The 15,931-nt window shown below is 46.3% G+C and overlaps 1 protein-coding gene across 2 annotated transcripts in view; it reads right to left on the reverse strand.

The window, feature by feature from the left end:
- Positions 1 to 15,931, reverse strand: part of LOC115546014 (collagen alpha-1(I) chain-like) — a 31,771-nt gene that overhangs the window by 14,620 nt on the left and 1,220 nt on the right. For both annotated transcript variants that reach the window (XR_003977175.1, XM_030359585.1), the window contains exons 2-9: positions 10,103 to 10,250; positions 9,531 to 9,692; positions 8,917 to 9,109; positions 8,265 to 8,390; positions 7,687 to 7,761; positions 2,341 to 2,826; positions 1,787 to 1,831; positions 1,288 to 1,407 (exon numbers count right to left, since the gene is read on the reverse strand). Coding sequence is in view for 1 of the 2 variants with exons in the window: in XM_030359585.1 (XP_030215445.1) it covers positions 1,288 to 1,407; positions 1,787 to 1,831; positions 2,341 to 2,826; positions 7,687 to 7,761; positions 8,265 to 8,390; positions 8,917 to 9,109; positions 9,531 to 9,692; positions 10,103 to 10,250 (1,355 nt within the window). In the remaining variant the exon portion in view is untranslated. The remainder of the gene's footprint in view (positions 1 to 1,287; positions 1,408 to 1,786; positions 1,832 to 2,340; positions 2,827 to 7,686; positions 7,762 to 8,264; positions 8,391 to 8,916; positions 9,110 to 9,530; positions 9,693 to 10,102; positions 10,251 to 15,931) is intronic.

Consider the following 15,931-nt stretch of genomic DNA (forward strand, 5'->3'; position numbering starts at 1 on the left):
ACACAGGAGTGAGAGGCAGCGTGTGCGGCCAGATTCGTGTGCGTGCTACACTTCTTAAAATATAAGTTGCACTGACTGTACTGCTGTGTTCAATGGTTTACATTGACTTTGTTTAGATACACGTCATTAAGGATCAGGCAGGGGTTAGGGTTAATCTTGCTCAAGGAGGCCCACAGGTAGACTGTAGACTTTGGGGATTGAACCCGGTAACGTGAAGGTACTGGGAGGCAACGTGTTTTACTATTAGGATATTGTACACAGATGAGTTCACAGAGTTTTGTTGGTGTACTCCAGCCGAGTGATCAGATGGGGTTTGATACAAGTCTAGTGATCAGATGGGTTTGATACTAATCTAATAATTAGATGGGGTTTTATACTACTCTAGTAAACAGACGGGTTTTTCATCGTAGCCTAGGGATCAGATTGGGTTTGATACTAGTCTATCAGATCAGATGTCAATATTAGAATTTCATACATAGTGATGAGGCAGATTATTCTAAAAAGTTGAAAGCACACTCTCAGAATGAAACAGAAGGGATGAAGTTGTTTTCCTTTTCTTTCTAAATATAAGCATTTTTTCTAAATATAAGCATTGCAATTACTCCTTCTGATTGGCTGAAATCAGTGCCAGGTGATGTCACTCTGCACCAATACGAAGGATCAGAAATAGTGTGTGTAATCATTCTAGAACTGTAGTCTGTGGGTTGGTTTTAGTGTTTGGTCGGCCTTAAGATAATAACCAGCTAGCTAAACCACTGTGGATGTTCTTCACTCACTGTTCCAGTTCCAACTTGAGCTAGTAAAACTATCTTAAAGACGCACTGTAGGCTATGATGTTATCAACCATATAAAGCGTACAAATTACCTATAGTTCTATTGTTCACTAGTTAAAACGCAAAACATAGTTCGGACGGAAGTCTGTAGACTCTTCCCTTTCGTAGACCATCCACACCAAGCCACACTCAGGGGATACATGTCCAGCAATCCTTACATGCTGTAAGGATTATAATAATAATGAAATCCTGATGTACATTTTTCCTGACAAATAAGTCAGGCCAAATTAAATACAAAGTGTATACAGGAAGGCGCAATAGGTATAGAAAGCAAAATGTGCGGATGTGAAAGTCTGGTATGGAGTCATCCATTGTGCCACGCTGGCACGCACAGACACAGACAAATGAGCGTCGCACTATTTGTGTGTTTTTTGTATCGTTTTTGTCGCCGAGGACCAAGAGTTGGACTTTCGATGTTCAAGGCGGTGGCCTGATCCAAACCTGCCCCACGTACAGAGAGAGCGGCCCGGTCGTCTTTAGTGCTTCTGCCGAGGTACAGGGTGGGCAGTCCTGGGGGCCCGGGTGGCCCTGGTTCCCCTCTCCGCCCCTCCAGGCCTGGATACCCCTGGGAACCCTGGAACAGCAAGGGCAAACAACGGTTTCCATGACAATGTAACTGCGAAAAAATACATTTAGGGCTTGGAAGACAGGACACTTTTGATGTGTTCAACCCGAACAGTAGACCCATCATTGTCGAGCCGTGAAGGAAAAGAAAATGACTGGGCTAATGTGCGATCATGTTCCATCCCTCCGACTGAATTTCCTAACCATACAACATTAACCGTTCATCTGAAATCACTCTGGGCTTGAATGAGGCCAAAGTCCCTTCTCACATTTTCCATCTTATTCCAAGATGCATTCAATGTTTTTAAATCCATGTTTATATATTTCTTTTATAAAAGATAAGCACTAAAACCCATCACACAACCGACGACAAGCAGCACACATCCTACCTTGTCGCCGGGGAAGCCGAAGTCGCCCTCTCCGCCGGCGCATCCCTGTGGGAGACAGAGAACCAGTGAGCCAGCGCTGACCACACGCTAACAGCCCAGCGACCGGACCAGTGGCTGGCCTGGCACCGGCCTGCGGCGGCTGGCAGCAGCTACAAGGCATCGCTAGGAAAGAGTAAGGTCCTCTGTGGCGCCTTGCTAGCTTCTCACGTCTTAAACAGTTCCTCCTGTTTGGCCCCCATCATCTCTCTAAGTGGATGTGCAGCGAGGGCAGGGTCGGGCGTTGATGTGGTTTTAGTTTGTTCAACACAACGGCAACCCCCCCTTAGAACCAAATATAGGTCTGATTATAGAGCGGGGGCTAGGCACTGTGGCCATGACATAACTCACCAGGGGAAATTAATGTGCTGCATCCTGCGTGTGTTTTTATGCCCTTTCTAATGGCTTGAGTCATTCATGGACAGTAACAAAAGATATCTGTTCTGCCGTTCCAAATGAGGGAAACAAAAATAGAGAGTGACAGAGAGACAGAGAGAGAGAGAGAGAGAAAGACCCACTCTTTTTCCCCACGGCCCGACCGGGCCGGGAGGTCCAGCCACGAGTCGATACTTCCTTTCCTGGGAACCGGCGACGATCACTTCCCCTTCTTTTCTTGCCACTGTTGCTAAAGCTTCTCCTGGCCCTCGCACGTCATTGGCTGGGGTCTGCGGACGGGAACCAATCATACGTGTGCTCTTCCCGTGTTCTGGAGGGACGGGTTTCACAGACGGAATGGCGCGTTCCTCCGCGTGGGAGCTGACGTTGAGCCAGCTTTGCGCTTTGCCGTCGAGGTCAATGATGTTATGTGTGGTCGTGGCCGACCGGAATATCTCCCAGGTGGGTTTTCCTCCTTTTTCGTCGGAGGACTGGATGACCTCAGGGAGCTTAGCGTTGGAGTGCCCCCTGACTTCGTGAAGGAATGTGGTTTCTGCGACCAGTGCGAAGCCGGTCTCCGATTCATCGTCATGGGCTGACTCTATAGGATTGCTCTGCAGCAGGGGATTCTGGGAAACAAGGAAAGAAGTATTATAGTTTTACAATATATGTAAAATTGACCGCTAAACGGTGTTTGGTGCACTTCAGGCGACCAATATTCTGACACACACACACACAGACGCAGACACACACACTGACTCTCAGCATTCTTCACTGAGAACTTGAAGAAACATGTACACACTCATACAGACAGAAATGCAGACTCAGACACATTGACAACTCTGTTGTCAAACAAGGTCAATATTCCAAGTCTGGAGGGGAGTTCTGAACATCTGAGTATTTATGAGAACTGGAGCAGGTACAGGTACGTAACACACACAAAAAACAGACACACACACAGACACACACACACACACACACACACACACACACACACACACACACACACACACACACCAGCTTTATTCTGGTTGAACTCACACTGTCGTGGGCAAAAAGCAGAATGAGAGAGACACGGGGAGAAAGACAGACAGACAGAGAGACACACGGAGAGAGAGACAGCGAGGGAGAGACAGACAGAAAGAGAGTTTGCTTATACTGCTACTGTGCGAGGGTCTGTCTCTAGAGTGTTGACAGTGGCAGAGCGTACCAACGGGTAGTACAACCAAATGTTTTATATGAGGAGGAAGAGGGGGAGGAAGAGGAGGAGGCCGCGCTGCTTGAATAATCACACGTCATCACAAGCAGAAATAGCAGAGCAAACACCAACGTCAGACCCCCATCCAACTACCCCCACCTGTAGCACTCTGCCCTGTATCATACACGGCACTGGACCACGCTGGCAACTAGCTGCACCCTATAACTGGTTAAGACTGTTTGTAAATTGGTTATGGCCATGTATAATACCGGTCACACTGGTTATAAACCGTACTGGTTAATATCAAGTTGCACTGGTTTAACTGTACTGGTTAACACTGGGTAGCAGTGGTTTAACTGCACTGGATAAGACTTCCGGCAGCACTGTTTACGACTGTACTAGTTAAGACTGGTTTAACTGTACAGGGTTGTCCTGGTTAAACTAGTTTCTAGGGTTGGTTAAAACCAATATCTGTACTGGTTAGGACTGATTCAACTGCACTTGTTGGGACTGGTTTGACTGTATTAGTGAACTGGTTCAATGATACTGGCGAAGACCAGTTAGGGGAGGTTAAGAATAGTTAGTATTGGTTAAACTAAACTGGTTAACTGAGAGTTATCAAGTGATCAATTATGATACGAGTGCTCTGATTGGCTGATCAAGTTAAGCCTCTGAAATATGTTAGTGTTTTTTAATCTGAAAGGCAGTAACAGTCTTAAAGGGTTTCACAGTTCCTATGGCAGGACACCCCTGTCCCTTCACATACATAAGGATGGTCAATATGTAATCACTTTTCAATTGATTAACCTTGAATACTAATTGGCATTAGTTATTCCTATGAATACTTTGATGCTCTTCCTGTGTGTGTTTGTGCAGCAGATTTGCGGTTTCCTCTAAAGCATGTGAGGTCAGGGGATAACTGAGGGACCATCATGTTGTAGGAACCAGGAATGTCTTCACTGACCTCTGGATTTACAGCAAGAGATACCGTTTAGTCTTCATTAAGCCAGGTGTTTAGTCTCAATCAGAGAACAAACATTTCCTTCACAAGAGAAACCTGACCAAGACCAAAACAGCAACAACAACAAAAAAAAAAACTATGGTAAACCACTGCAAACACACCAGAAGAAAATACCATTGTACAAAAAACTGGCAGAAAATAAGAGAAAACATGAATGAGGAAGTTAATAGACTGACATCTATATTCTAGTCATCATAGTAGATGCTTACACCTTCAGTGGGCACAGATACGTCATAAAGGAGCAGATCGGTGTAATGACATAATGCTCTAGTCTAGAATGACCTACAGTTAGGCTGCGGGCCCTGGGAATTGAACACAGAACCTTTCCGCAGAGAGGTACCCTGGAAACATCGAAAAAAGAGAATTCCATGAATGAACAAGAACCAGGGATTGTATGCCAAGAAGAGGCATACTGTAACGAAGGACGAACCGCATGAAGGCTAACAGGGAGCTAAGACGCGCGCGTCCCTGACGCAGTGCGTCACGCTATTAGGTTACTGAAGCAGCAACCAGTTCAGCTCAGGGAGTGGAACCATAGCAAGAACTACTGTCAACCATATGAATCAAACCTACAGCTCCTGAGTGAATAGGCCAGTCATCCGAAAAGTGACAGATTTGTTTTCATTATTGAAAGGCTAATGATAAAATAATACATCCTAGGCATTTGATACTTGATTGACACATCACTATGCAGTGCAGAAAATGAGGAAATATTGGCCTCTGACAACGCAAGTACAAAAAATACATGATAAACACATAAAAACACTTTTATATAAACAGAATAAAACACGAAAAAGAGTTTGACAGTGCAATCCTACCCCTGATAACTCAATCCATCCATCCATCCCTCCTTCCCTCCCACCATCACCCCTCCATCACCCCTCCACCTACCGCCTGAGTGCCGGTGTGCGTTCCCGCGAGGCAGAGCGGGTCCTGCAGCAGGAGGCAGACCAGAAGCAGGTCTACCAGGAACCACATGACTTCAGCAGGTCCACGCTCAGCTGTGGTACCGCTGGGCTCTACAGCCCACTGTACTGCCCTGTCCCAGGCCCCGCCTCCTCCTCAACCCTCCCCAGTACAGTAGGACTACAGTTAGCTGACGTCCCGGACCCGGCTCCTAATGCCAACCCACCGGCACACACCCCTAGCCGGCTCCATCCTCCCTTCCCCGCGCCAAGCCTCTCTCCGATCCCACCACAGCCTCACCATCCTCAACCAAGGGCCCCCCCCCCCCCCCCCGGCCCTCCCCCCAACCCCCCCTCACCTTCCACTTCTCTGGTGTCGGAGGAGAGAGAAGTGTGTGTTTGGATGCAAACACTACGCCTCTGACTGACCAAAATTTCCCATGGTTAAGGAGCTGGTTAGGGAGCTGGTTAATGTCTCAATAACCATGGTAACCGGGTTGAACAACAGCAGTAAGTTACGGGGTTGACCATTGGCGAGTCCCGTTATAAACACACACTTTGTGTCTCTTTATAAACAGGGCTGCTATAGCGACTGTCAACGGCAGCCATACTGTGGAGGCCAACATGTGGTTGTCCAACATGTGGTTTGTGTTGAGCTGCAGAGGCAGTGCTTAGAGCTGGTGTACCGTGTTCACAGGGAGAGGGAACCCAACGTATTGATGGACAAGAGAGAGTTAAACCACAGAGTTGTTGTCGCCCGGGTCACCGTCTGAAACGTGAGCTGTGGTCGGTGACGGTGAAATGACAAGCCACGCATAGTTCGGTTTACCGGGACAAGAGGAGGAGAAAGCGGTGCAATCTGAGATGAGAGGAAAACACTGGCAATGACAACAGAAGAAAGCAAAACACTACCTTACATGGGATAATGAAATGCTACTCTGGGAGAGTACAAGTACAGAGATACTTAAACACTAGTCTGTGGGTACAGGATAGTGTACAAGTAGAAAGAACAACCTCTAGGCCGGGCCAACGCCAGTTCTTTAGAATGTTTACTGCTGTCGTGCAGCGTGGGAGTAAACAGAAGTTTGGATAAATTTGAGGTAGCATACTCTTAACCATCTCTCTGTGACCTCCAGGATTACTGGTTCAAAGAAGATGCCAACATCCTATCAACATTATAACTACAGGTTTAGATATTAATTAAATCCTTGAAAAGGGACTGCAAAAGAGTACACATTTATTTACTCACACTTTCATCATAACTGAATCATTCTTGAATATATATATAAAAGGATGAAATCACACTATGGAGTTTCTCTTCAAAACAAACACGTGTCACCAGATGAAACAAGCGTCACATCTACTGCTGCTGTAAAAAAACAAAACGTATGGGGCGGCCGGGGGGGGTCGGTCTCTCTCTCTCTCTCTCTCTCTCTCTCTCTCTCTCTCTCTCTCTCTCTCTCTCTCTCTCTCTCTCTCTCTCTCTCTCTCTCTCTCTCTCTCTCTCTCTCTCTCTCTCTCTCTCTCTCTCTCTCTCTCTCTCTCTCTCTCTCTCTCCTCAACCTGAAGAAGTTGATATCAAAAGCAGTAAACTCCCCTTTCTAGATCTTTATGTCTCGATCGGCTCCTGTTAACCTAAACTAAAAGCCCTCAAACAGTTTGCTGCTACAGACAGGACGGAGGAACCTACATCTGCTCTTTGTTTGAATTGTTGAGAAACTGAGAACAGCTTTAATATTAATGTGAAACACACAACAGCAACAACTGACAAATGTGAGATGATCCCCTTGTAACAACCCCTCCAGGTAACATTCATGTCAACTAACTGACCCATACAGAAATCACACACACACACACATAAATACACACACGCACGCATGCACACACAGCTACATGCACATGCATACATACAAGTCATTGATGTCATATGCATCGCTTTGGAATGTCTTTAATCAATTCACGGCGTTCCAGATCAGTAGACAAAGAAAAATATTTTGGGAGATTGAATGAGAGAAGAATTTCTTCTGAAGAAGAAATACCACGACTCTAGATCCCATCTTTGAAGTCCACCACAACATGGAATTCACGTTAACTGCCTTTTACAACGCTGCCGTCGCATCACCACAATAACACAGGATCTGCGCCTTGCAAGCATGCATCGTCTGCTATTTGTACACGCATGTCCGTCACAGTGATAAGAATTGTCCCCCAGACACCCCCCGCAGGTTGCCCCTGTTCCGTCTGGAGCGAGGCCTCAGGGCAGAACCAGAGCTGCAGACTGAATCACCCAGCCGTCGACTTCCCCCCAGCGCTACGTCAGCCACGGAGCAACGGACCGAGAGGGTTCGTATGCTAATCGACTCACCAGCCGGTCGTCCCCGTCATCGCCGGAGCCCTCCGCCATGTTGGAACCACCGCCACCGTACAACGACTCGGAGTCCTGAGTCCAAAATCAATCCAGAGGAAAGAGCGCTCACGTTTAGTAAAACCTTTAATGATCACACTTAAACCTCGTCTTTTAAGTACTACACTACAACCACGAAACATTTAGGCAAAGGGTGTGTATATAGCTGTATCCATATTTAAATACCTGATAATATCACTGAAGTTATTGAAAATAACTTCAGTGATAAAATAAAAATAAGTGTAAGTACAAATAAGTACGAATTAACAACAAAACATGAACATTAATAACTTGATACTATTTGTTATCTTAAACTAGCACAATTTGAATGATGGTGTGTTTGTCTGGCTAATTATCTAGCATGATGTGAAACTGAAACTGCAGCACAAGAAGCAGAAACAGAAAGGAAGGCAAGCCGCTAGCTGGACATTGAGTGATGTCATTTACAGAGAAACCCGTGACGTCCAGGGGCCGGGGGGGGTGGGGGGGGTGGGGGGGGGGGGGGGGGGTGGGGGGGGGGCTCAGGGTGTGCGTGTTACCCGACGTGAGAGCTCCGTTCTGGGTGTTCTGTGGGTGGGGCGTGGACAGTCAGGCGGAGGGAGAGTACAGTGATGTCTGGCTGAGTCGGGGTCCCCCATCACAAGGGTCAGCTGCCTCATCGCCCCCTGGGGACACACCACGGAGATTAGAGACGACGGCAGCCTCCCCCCCCCCCCCCCTTCACACACACCGTTCATCAGTCACAGACAGGCCTGCGGTCCGCGGGGAGAGGTGCATGATGGAAGAGTCTGTAAGAGGCTGTTCTGCCGCCACTCTCCTCGACCTGGGGCAGGTGGCTCATATTTCAGCCAGAGCACGGGATGTAGGGAATGTTATTCCACAAGGGCCCCTAGTTCCTCAATCAGCAACGGAGGGGATAAGTGTGTGCAATGCACACCATAAACAAGGCAAAAAACAGTACAGGGAAGATGAAATGAGCAGCTATGCTTGATAGTACGAATGAAGGAGAAAAAGGAATCACATAAAAGAGGATTATTCAAAACACATTTGATATTAATAGTGTTTGTTAACATTCTATAATGAACAACCCTATTTTTATTTTTTTTTGCAACTATGTTTGCGTCCCAAAGTGCTAGCAAACTCAGGAGTGATATAGACCACTAGGGCCCCCCCCAGTGTCGGAGCTCTCACCTCAAACGGGGTCTCGAAGCTCTCCAGGATTCCCCCCAGTATCACCAGGCCCTCGGTGCTGATGCCCTGTCCCCGGTAGGGCCAGTGCACCCTCTCCACCAGGCTGCAGTCCACGTACAGCGCCAGCCCCGCCACCGACACCCCCACGGACACCCGGTGCCACCGCCCGTCGTGCAGATCGCCCACCGGGAACCTGGGGGGAGAGTCGAAAGCACGGATCAGATCCCAAGAGTGTAGAGCGAGCACGGGTCACGGCCAACGATGTGGATCGTTGGCCGCGGTGAGTGGTGGGGCTGGAGGAGGTGGTGGTTGGTGTTAGGGGAGAGGTGGTGGTGGTGGACGTAGTTATGATGGTGGTATTGGTGTTGGTGTAGGTGGTATCGTTGTCGACGGATGTGGTGTAGGTGGAGGCTTAAGTGGTAGTGGTGGAGATGGTGGTGGTGGTGGTGGTGGATGAGTAGGCGGTGGTATCAGTAAAGATGGTGGTGGTACAAGTGGTAGTGGGTGGTGGTGTTGGTGGTATCGGTGTCGACGGTGGTGGTGTAGGTGGAGGTGTAGGCGGTGGTATCAGTAAAGGCGGTGGGTGGGTGTAGGGGTGAGATATCGAGACGCACTCGTAGTCGCGATGCTGGGTGGAGATGTAGGTGAGGGAGTGGGGTCCGAGGCGGATCTGCAGGTGGAGGTGAAGGTCGTAGTCCAGCAGGGTCAGCAGGGAGCTCTCCTCCGCCCGCTGCCAGCTGAGGACCTCCATGAGCACACTGAACTCCTCCGCAAACCTGCAGAGGAGGAGGAGCGCCCCTTGTGCGTCAACACCCACCATCAACACATGGACGCCTATGCTATCAATTACTGTTCATCTTGATCCAACTGGCTACGATAAAATCAACTTCATCTAAACTTGTCTAATGACATCTCTAATGCACTTTATTACCAAGCATTCATCAAGTCATTACTGTTTAAGACTATTGCCATTCATCAATCAAGCAATTTGGCGGAAGGTTTTTACAAAGGACTGTATGTGAATCCAGATAGTACAGGTCATGAAGCAGCAGGTGGAGGTTGGGAGGCATCTCGCCGACATATAACCTGGAGGGTCATCTGGGAGTCTAGCATCCTCAACACTGCACTATCCTCCCTTCGAAATCCTTTGTAAAATAGACCTTGAGTTAGCCAGCGACGCCGGTACCTTGGTCCTACCACCTGCTGGGTGGGCAGGGTGAGAGAGGCGTACTGGCCGATGTGGAGCGTGGAGCACTGGGACTCGTCCACGCTCACGCTCGCGTTGTTGGTGCCGGCCACAGCCGGGAAAAACCTCCCCAGCACGTCCACCGTCTCTGTGGACGCACGATGAACAGAATGGTCTGCCAGCGGATTGGGACTAATAATTATGATAATGCATGATAATAAACATAACATTATATATATATATATATATATATATATATATATATATATTTTTTTTTTTTTTTTTTTTTTTTATTGATCAAGGACTTTTCAGGTTTTACAAAATCATAAAACTCATGAGTAATACAAACACACACACACACACACACACACTTACACACACACACACACACACACACACACACACACACACACACACACACACACACACACACACACACACACACACAAATAAGACTTTATTAATCCCAAACGAGCTATTCAAAAATCATAGTTAAGTTGATGTAAGAAACAGGGACATAGAGCGGAGGAGTGTTGGAGGAAATGATGGAGAAGATTTTGTTTAAATTTCGTTACTTGGGGATTTTCTCTTAATGCTTCACACACCCCAACATGTCAGCCTTACTTCAAAATGATATCTGCCACAGCTCGGAGTGTGTATCAGATAGAGGAATGCCAAACTGTGGTCCTAACCCCATTCACCCAGCGTGACCTCTAAACCCTGACCTGCTGACCTCTGGTTCCATGCCCACGGCTCACACTGATATATTGCAACTAAAAACTAAGAATATGGGATTATTACACACTTCGACAATTACTAGGAATAGGAGGTATAGATTTGATAAGTTTAAACTTCATAATAAGAATATGGGGGTCTATATGTGCTTCTTTTTATTATATCTTGCAGATGATTGGAAGATCGTAAATGGAGGCAGAAGTCAGGCGTATATTTGACTTCTGCGGGGAGAGATGGGGAGATAAAGAGAAAGAGAGATCACCAGTTCATCGTTTACGCCAAACAGGTGGACTTTGGACATGAGGGTTTTGAACCCGGGACCTCTCAGCTGAGAGTCTCATACCCTAACCTCAAGTAGAGGTTAGCGTATGAGAGTCTCTACTCTCATACCCTAACCTCTAGTAGAGGTTAGGGTATGAGAGTAGGAGACTCTTCTGCCCAGGCAGACTCTGGGGGGAAACCAAAGTCAGATGCAGGTGTGCAGCTTGTCAGAGGTGAAATATGGCATCCTGCCCAGGTGAGGGAGAGCGGCCATCTTGAGAACATGTGTTCAGAGGAGCGGAGAAGGGAGGAGGAGGAGGAGGAGGAGGAGGAGGAGGAGGAGGAGGAGGAGGAACAGACAAGATGCAAGAGACAGGGTACCAACACCTGGAAGCTATTGAGACAAGCACAGGGCTGCTTCTTGTGGGCTCCTTCTTGTGGGCTCCAAGTTAACAGGGGTAGGTGGGGAAGAGAAGATGTATACATTATTTCCCCTCAAATTGTTAATTCAAACGATTACATCACAAATTATAATATATATTCTTAATGATCAAGCAACAGAGAGACGGATGAACAGAGAGAGAAATGGACCGAAGTAGATCATAGATATTTTATACAATTCAATTCAACGGTCATGGGAAAGGAGGCATATTATAACTGACAACCATAACCTGAGGTCTATGCTGTTAAAAACAGATCAACTCTTTTACGAACATTCCTTGGTCGCCCTCACAACCAGGGAAAAAAAGTTGTCGCCTTGGTAACGGCCTTAAGTACAGTCAGACTTGAGGGGTACAGTATTTCACCAGAACTTATCCAACAGCTGTCGATGAGTTAGCTCAACAGTTTTCGTGCTGCCAAAATCATTTACAGTATTTTCTGACCAGGAATCTCCAAGTTTTACTGCTTTGGTTTCAGCCTTCATTTGAAAAACAGACCGTTGGTGTGGTTAATAACTCCGCTCCCTAAGCAGTTCAACTTTTAAGAGTGAGTTTATATCTGAAAAAAAAGTTATATATCATACAATAGATACCTGTGGTTTTCTTCATTGTTTCTTTAAAATAGCATAGAAGAAAAATGGCATAAGAATCCTCTGCTCCAAATAAGAAATAAGAGATGTGCATAAATTAAACATTTGACACTAATAGTTTCAGGGAACTATGAGGAAGATGGCCAGAGACAGACAGAAGGGGCGGGACTTTGTTGCTTCCCTGTGCCAGCCTGCCCAATGGGTTGAGTGAGTGATAATTATAGACAGGACGATCCACAGCCACTGGACTGGAGTTAATAGTCATGCTATATGCTAGTTGTCTGAAGACTTGATGGTGTGGTATATTGCGGTATGACTGTGTGGTATCCTTTGTTAATAAACTACTTGTATAAAAAAACATGAATAAACTGTATTTCACTCCAAAAGTAGCTTTTTACAATTTGGTTTTCCAGCGTAAAATGCCTCCTGAAATTTTTGAAAATACGCTGCCTATTCAATAAGAATTTGTTAGTTAGGAAGGCTCTTGGGTCACAGTCAAGCTATCCAGGAATGTTTACCCTAAAGCTTGCTGACATGAAGAGATTTAGTCAACATTCAAATATTTCTCCATCCTCTATCCAGAGCATGACCCTGAGATGTTTCCTAATTTCTCTGACCGGAGGAAGGTAAATATTTGACTATGAAGGTGTAACCCAACAGGAGTATTGTGGGTATCGCCAGGACCAGATCTGCTGTGGACACCCGCGTGATGACCCACAAGCTGCTTTAATGCCTTCTGTAGATATGGTGGAATATCATCACAGAGAGGAGCATTGGTTCTCATAGGGAATCAATCATGTCAGTATCGAAATCAGGCCTTCTCAACCGGTTACCGGCGTATTGAATAAAAATGAATTATGCAATAGTTCATGGATTCTTTGTGCCTTTATGGACAAGGCAGTGAGTCGGAGAAGAGAGTGAATGACCTGTAGCAGAACCCCAGGTGGGAACCGTACTTAAGCACTAATCTAAACTATTTACCTCATGAAATAATCAAATCAAATAACCAATTTGGTCTTAAGAGTTGCAAAAGAAGCAAGAGTCCTCAAACAAAATAAACAGTAATATATTCCTGATTCCAACCCTGCCACAGACGTCAAGGGGTTGTTTAGCTTGGCCATTGGTGTGTGTACGTTTGTGTGTTTGTGTACGTGTGTGTTTGTTGAGAGTGTGTGGAATGGGTAGGCCGATTTAAAGTTTTATTTAATATCAAAACTGTTAAAGTGTTAGGGTGTTTACGAGTCTTAGGATATGTTGACCTAAACCTGAACGTCACCATGGCAACCAAACTGCCACTTTTATTTTACTGTGCAGTGCCCAAGATTGACCATTTAGTTATTCAGCTATTAGCGAATGATTTTATCCAAAGAGAAAGCTAATTTATTTTATGATACACGTACAAAGTTAAGGGTCACATGTAGGGGTCAGGACCTCTTCCTGCACTTTGGCCTTTCCTCGGAACTACAACCAACACAAAACATCAAACCATCCATCCAAATGGATACCTTAGAAACCGTCACTCTCCGGGGGAAAGACTGAGAGTTTTGACCCCTGTACAATAGAGACGTGGTCCAGACATCGGCGCCAGATAGTCCGAAGTGGTCACAATATGCGACCAAGAGAGAGCCTGCAGAGAGTTGAAGTCAAGTGTGGACACGGTGCCAAGTCAGTGAGTCAAGTGTGAAGAGAGCAGAGCTAGAATGTTCTCTGTCAGGGTGTAGGAGGGGGGAACACCCAGTTGTAAAACGAGAGACTTCAAAACCAAGATGTCCTATGAGGAGACGCTAGAGAGATGAGGATGACAGTGCAGAAAAAGCTAGTTACAGGGTTCCTTATCTTTTGTGATCCAAACAAATGAGTCCAAATCTTGTCCAGGATGAAAGGACATGTTTGTGTTTGTGTGTGTGTGTGTGTGTGTGTGTGTGTGTGTGTGTGTGTGTGTGTGTGTGTGTGTGTGTGTGTGTGTGTGTGTGTGTGTGTGTGTGTGTGTGTGTGTGTGTGTGTGTGCGCTTGAAAACAGACTATCCTTCAAACACACAAACACTTAAAGCACACTTTACGTAATGTACACTAATTCGTTTCAGCGGAGGTATCGCTTACCCAACAGAGGGATAGCTTAACCAGGGCTGTTTGTTTTCCTAAGGCTCTGGCTGTCCCACGTGACCGTTTGCAGAAAGTTTACTGAGTAACACGACACCGTATCATCTGACCCTGGCGACGTCGTTACCGCTCACACTTGCACTTGCTTTTTTCGTAGGGTGACATCATCGTCTCAATGGCCAGGGTCATAGGTCGCCATGCCGGATGGATTATAGAGAAACAGAATTTTGTTGTCTTCAAGGCAACCACCAAGTCGGTGAGGCTGTGATCCAATAGGCTTGTCACGCCTGACTCTCCACCGGCGTGTTAAATCGGCCTGCTTGACTCCAAGGTCACATGCCTCGGGTGTCGAGCAGGGGGTTTCAACTTAAAAAGTGTGAAAGTGTGTGTGGGTGTGTTTGTCCACACTGAAGCATTAAACGTAGACGAGCCCACCCAGTGGAATGTACCAACTGGTAGGTTAGACAGATCAACCCAACAGCCTACCAAGCGGAAGGTACCAACTGGGAGGCTGATCTGTCCTACACAGACATCTGGGTGGTTATGTGCAGTGCACGTGTGATGTCATTATAGGTATAGATGTTGCAACTGCTCGGGATCTGATCTACATCCCATAGTGGTAGTCAAGCTGAATTCACACTTCTGCAGACCCCACGTTCAGGGAGTTCACATTGGGACTTCTTTACTGAGCTGCATGCATTTATACTTCCACGTCCCGTTAATGCTTACATGTGGGGTACAGACGGGAAGGCTGCGAGCAGACGCTGGACCTCATCTGCTCCATTGAAGATATTTGGAAAAAGACAATATAATCCATCTGATGAAGGTGTTGCTTGTTACTGCTGAAAGGGGATTGGAAACATTGGGTTTTGCCGGGTGCGTTCATTTTTATTCCGGTGTCTGACTGTCAGAAACAAAACAAAACTCGGCCCAAGTTCCCTGCTCAACCAATCAGCGATTATGTGCCGCAAACCCACGCAGAGAAGGCGCTGCTAAACTCTGAGAGGATTGCAAGTCTACTCGCGACAAGTGACGCAGGACTTCACATACACGCCGGATGAAGATGTTCGGCTCCTTGCCAATGTCAGAAGGCCTTTTTAAGCTAGGCTAGGCATTTTGGCGAAACCAGCTAAAGGAAGCTCGATTTTGGAAGTATCAAAGAAAACCGAAGAAAATATGACCCAAATCACATTACTAGCTCGCTAGCCTTAACAATATGTCTGCCTAGCCCTGCTATGCGCAATGATCGCACAAGCCGAGCGTGCAGTTAGCCACCGGCTTGTTAGGTAGACAGGTAGGTAGGCCATTGACTATTTACACTCGGGGTGAATGAAATGATTGGATGGGCGGATTACAGTCCTGTGGCGATTTATTGATTGCTGTCGGTATGTAAAGAGAATTTCAAAACAAAAAAATATTTTCTAAATAAATTGCCTACACTAGCTTTAATAATGCGACGGTAGAAACATTCTGATCCACAGGCGGTGTAAGTGACTTCATCAGCACAGCAACTTAAACTTAATTCTGACTGCAGGATAGTATACAATGGTTATAATAATTATGTTTAACTGTTGGACTTTATTGATTATGACTGACATCCCTTTCCATGTACATTATTACAGGTTCTTAACGTATATTATCTTATCTTATGCTATTATAGTGCTCATCTTCCTGCTCCATGTTTGAACATTTTTAATTTGCAC

Source organism: Gadus morhua, chromosome 6 (assembly GCF_902167405.1).
Source record: "Gadus morhua chromosome 6, gadMor3.0, whole genome shotgun sequence".
NCBI classification, from domain to species: domain Eukaryota; kingdom Metazoa; phylum Chordata; class Actinopteri; order Gadiformes; family Gadidae; genus Gadus; species Gadus morhua.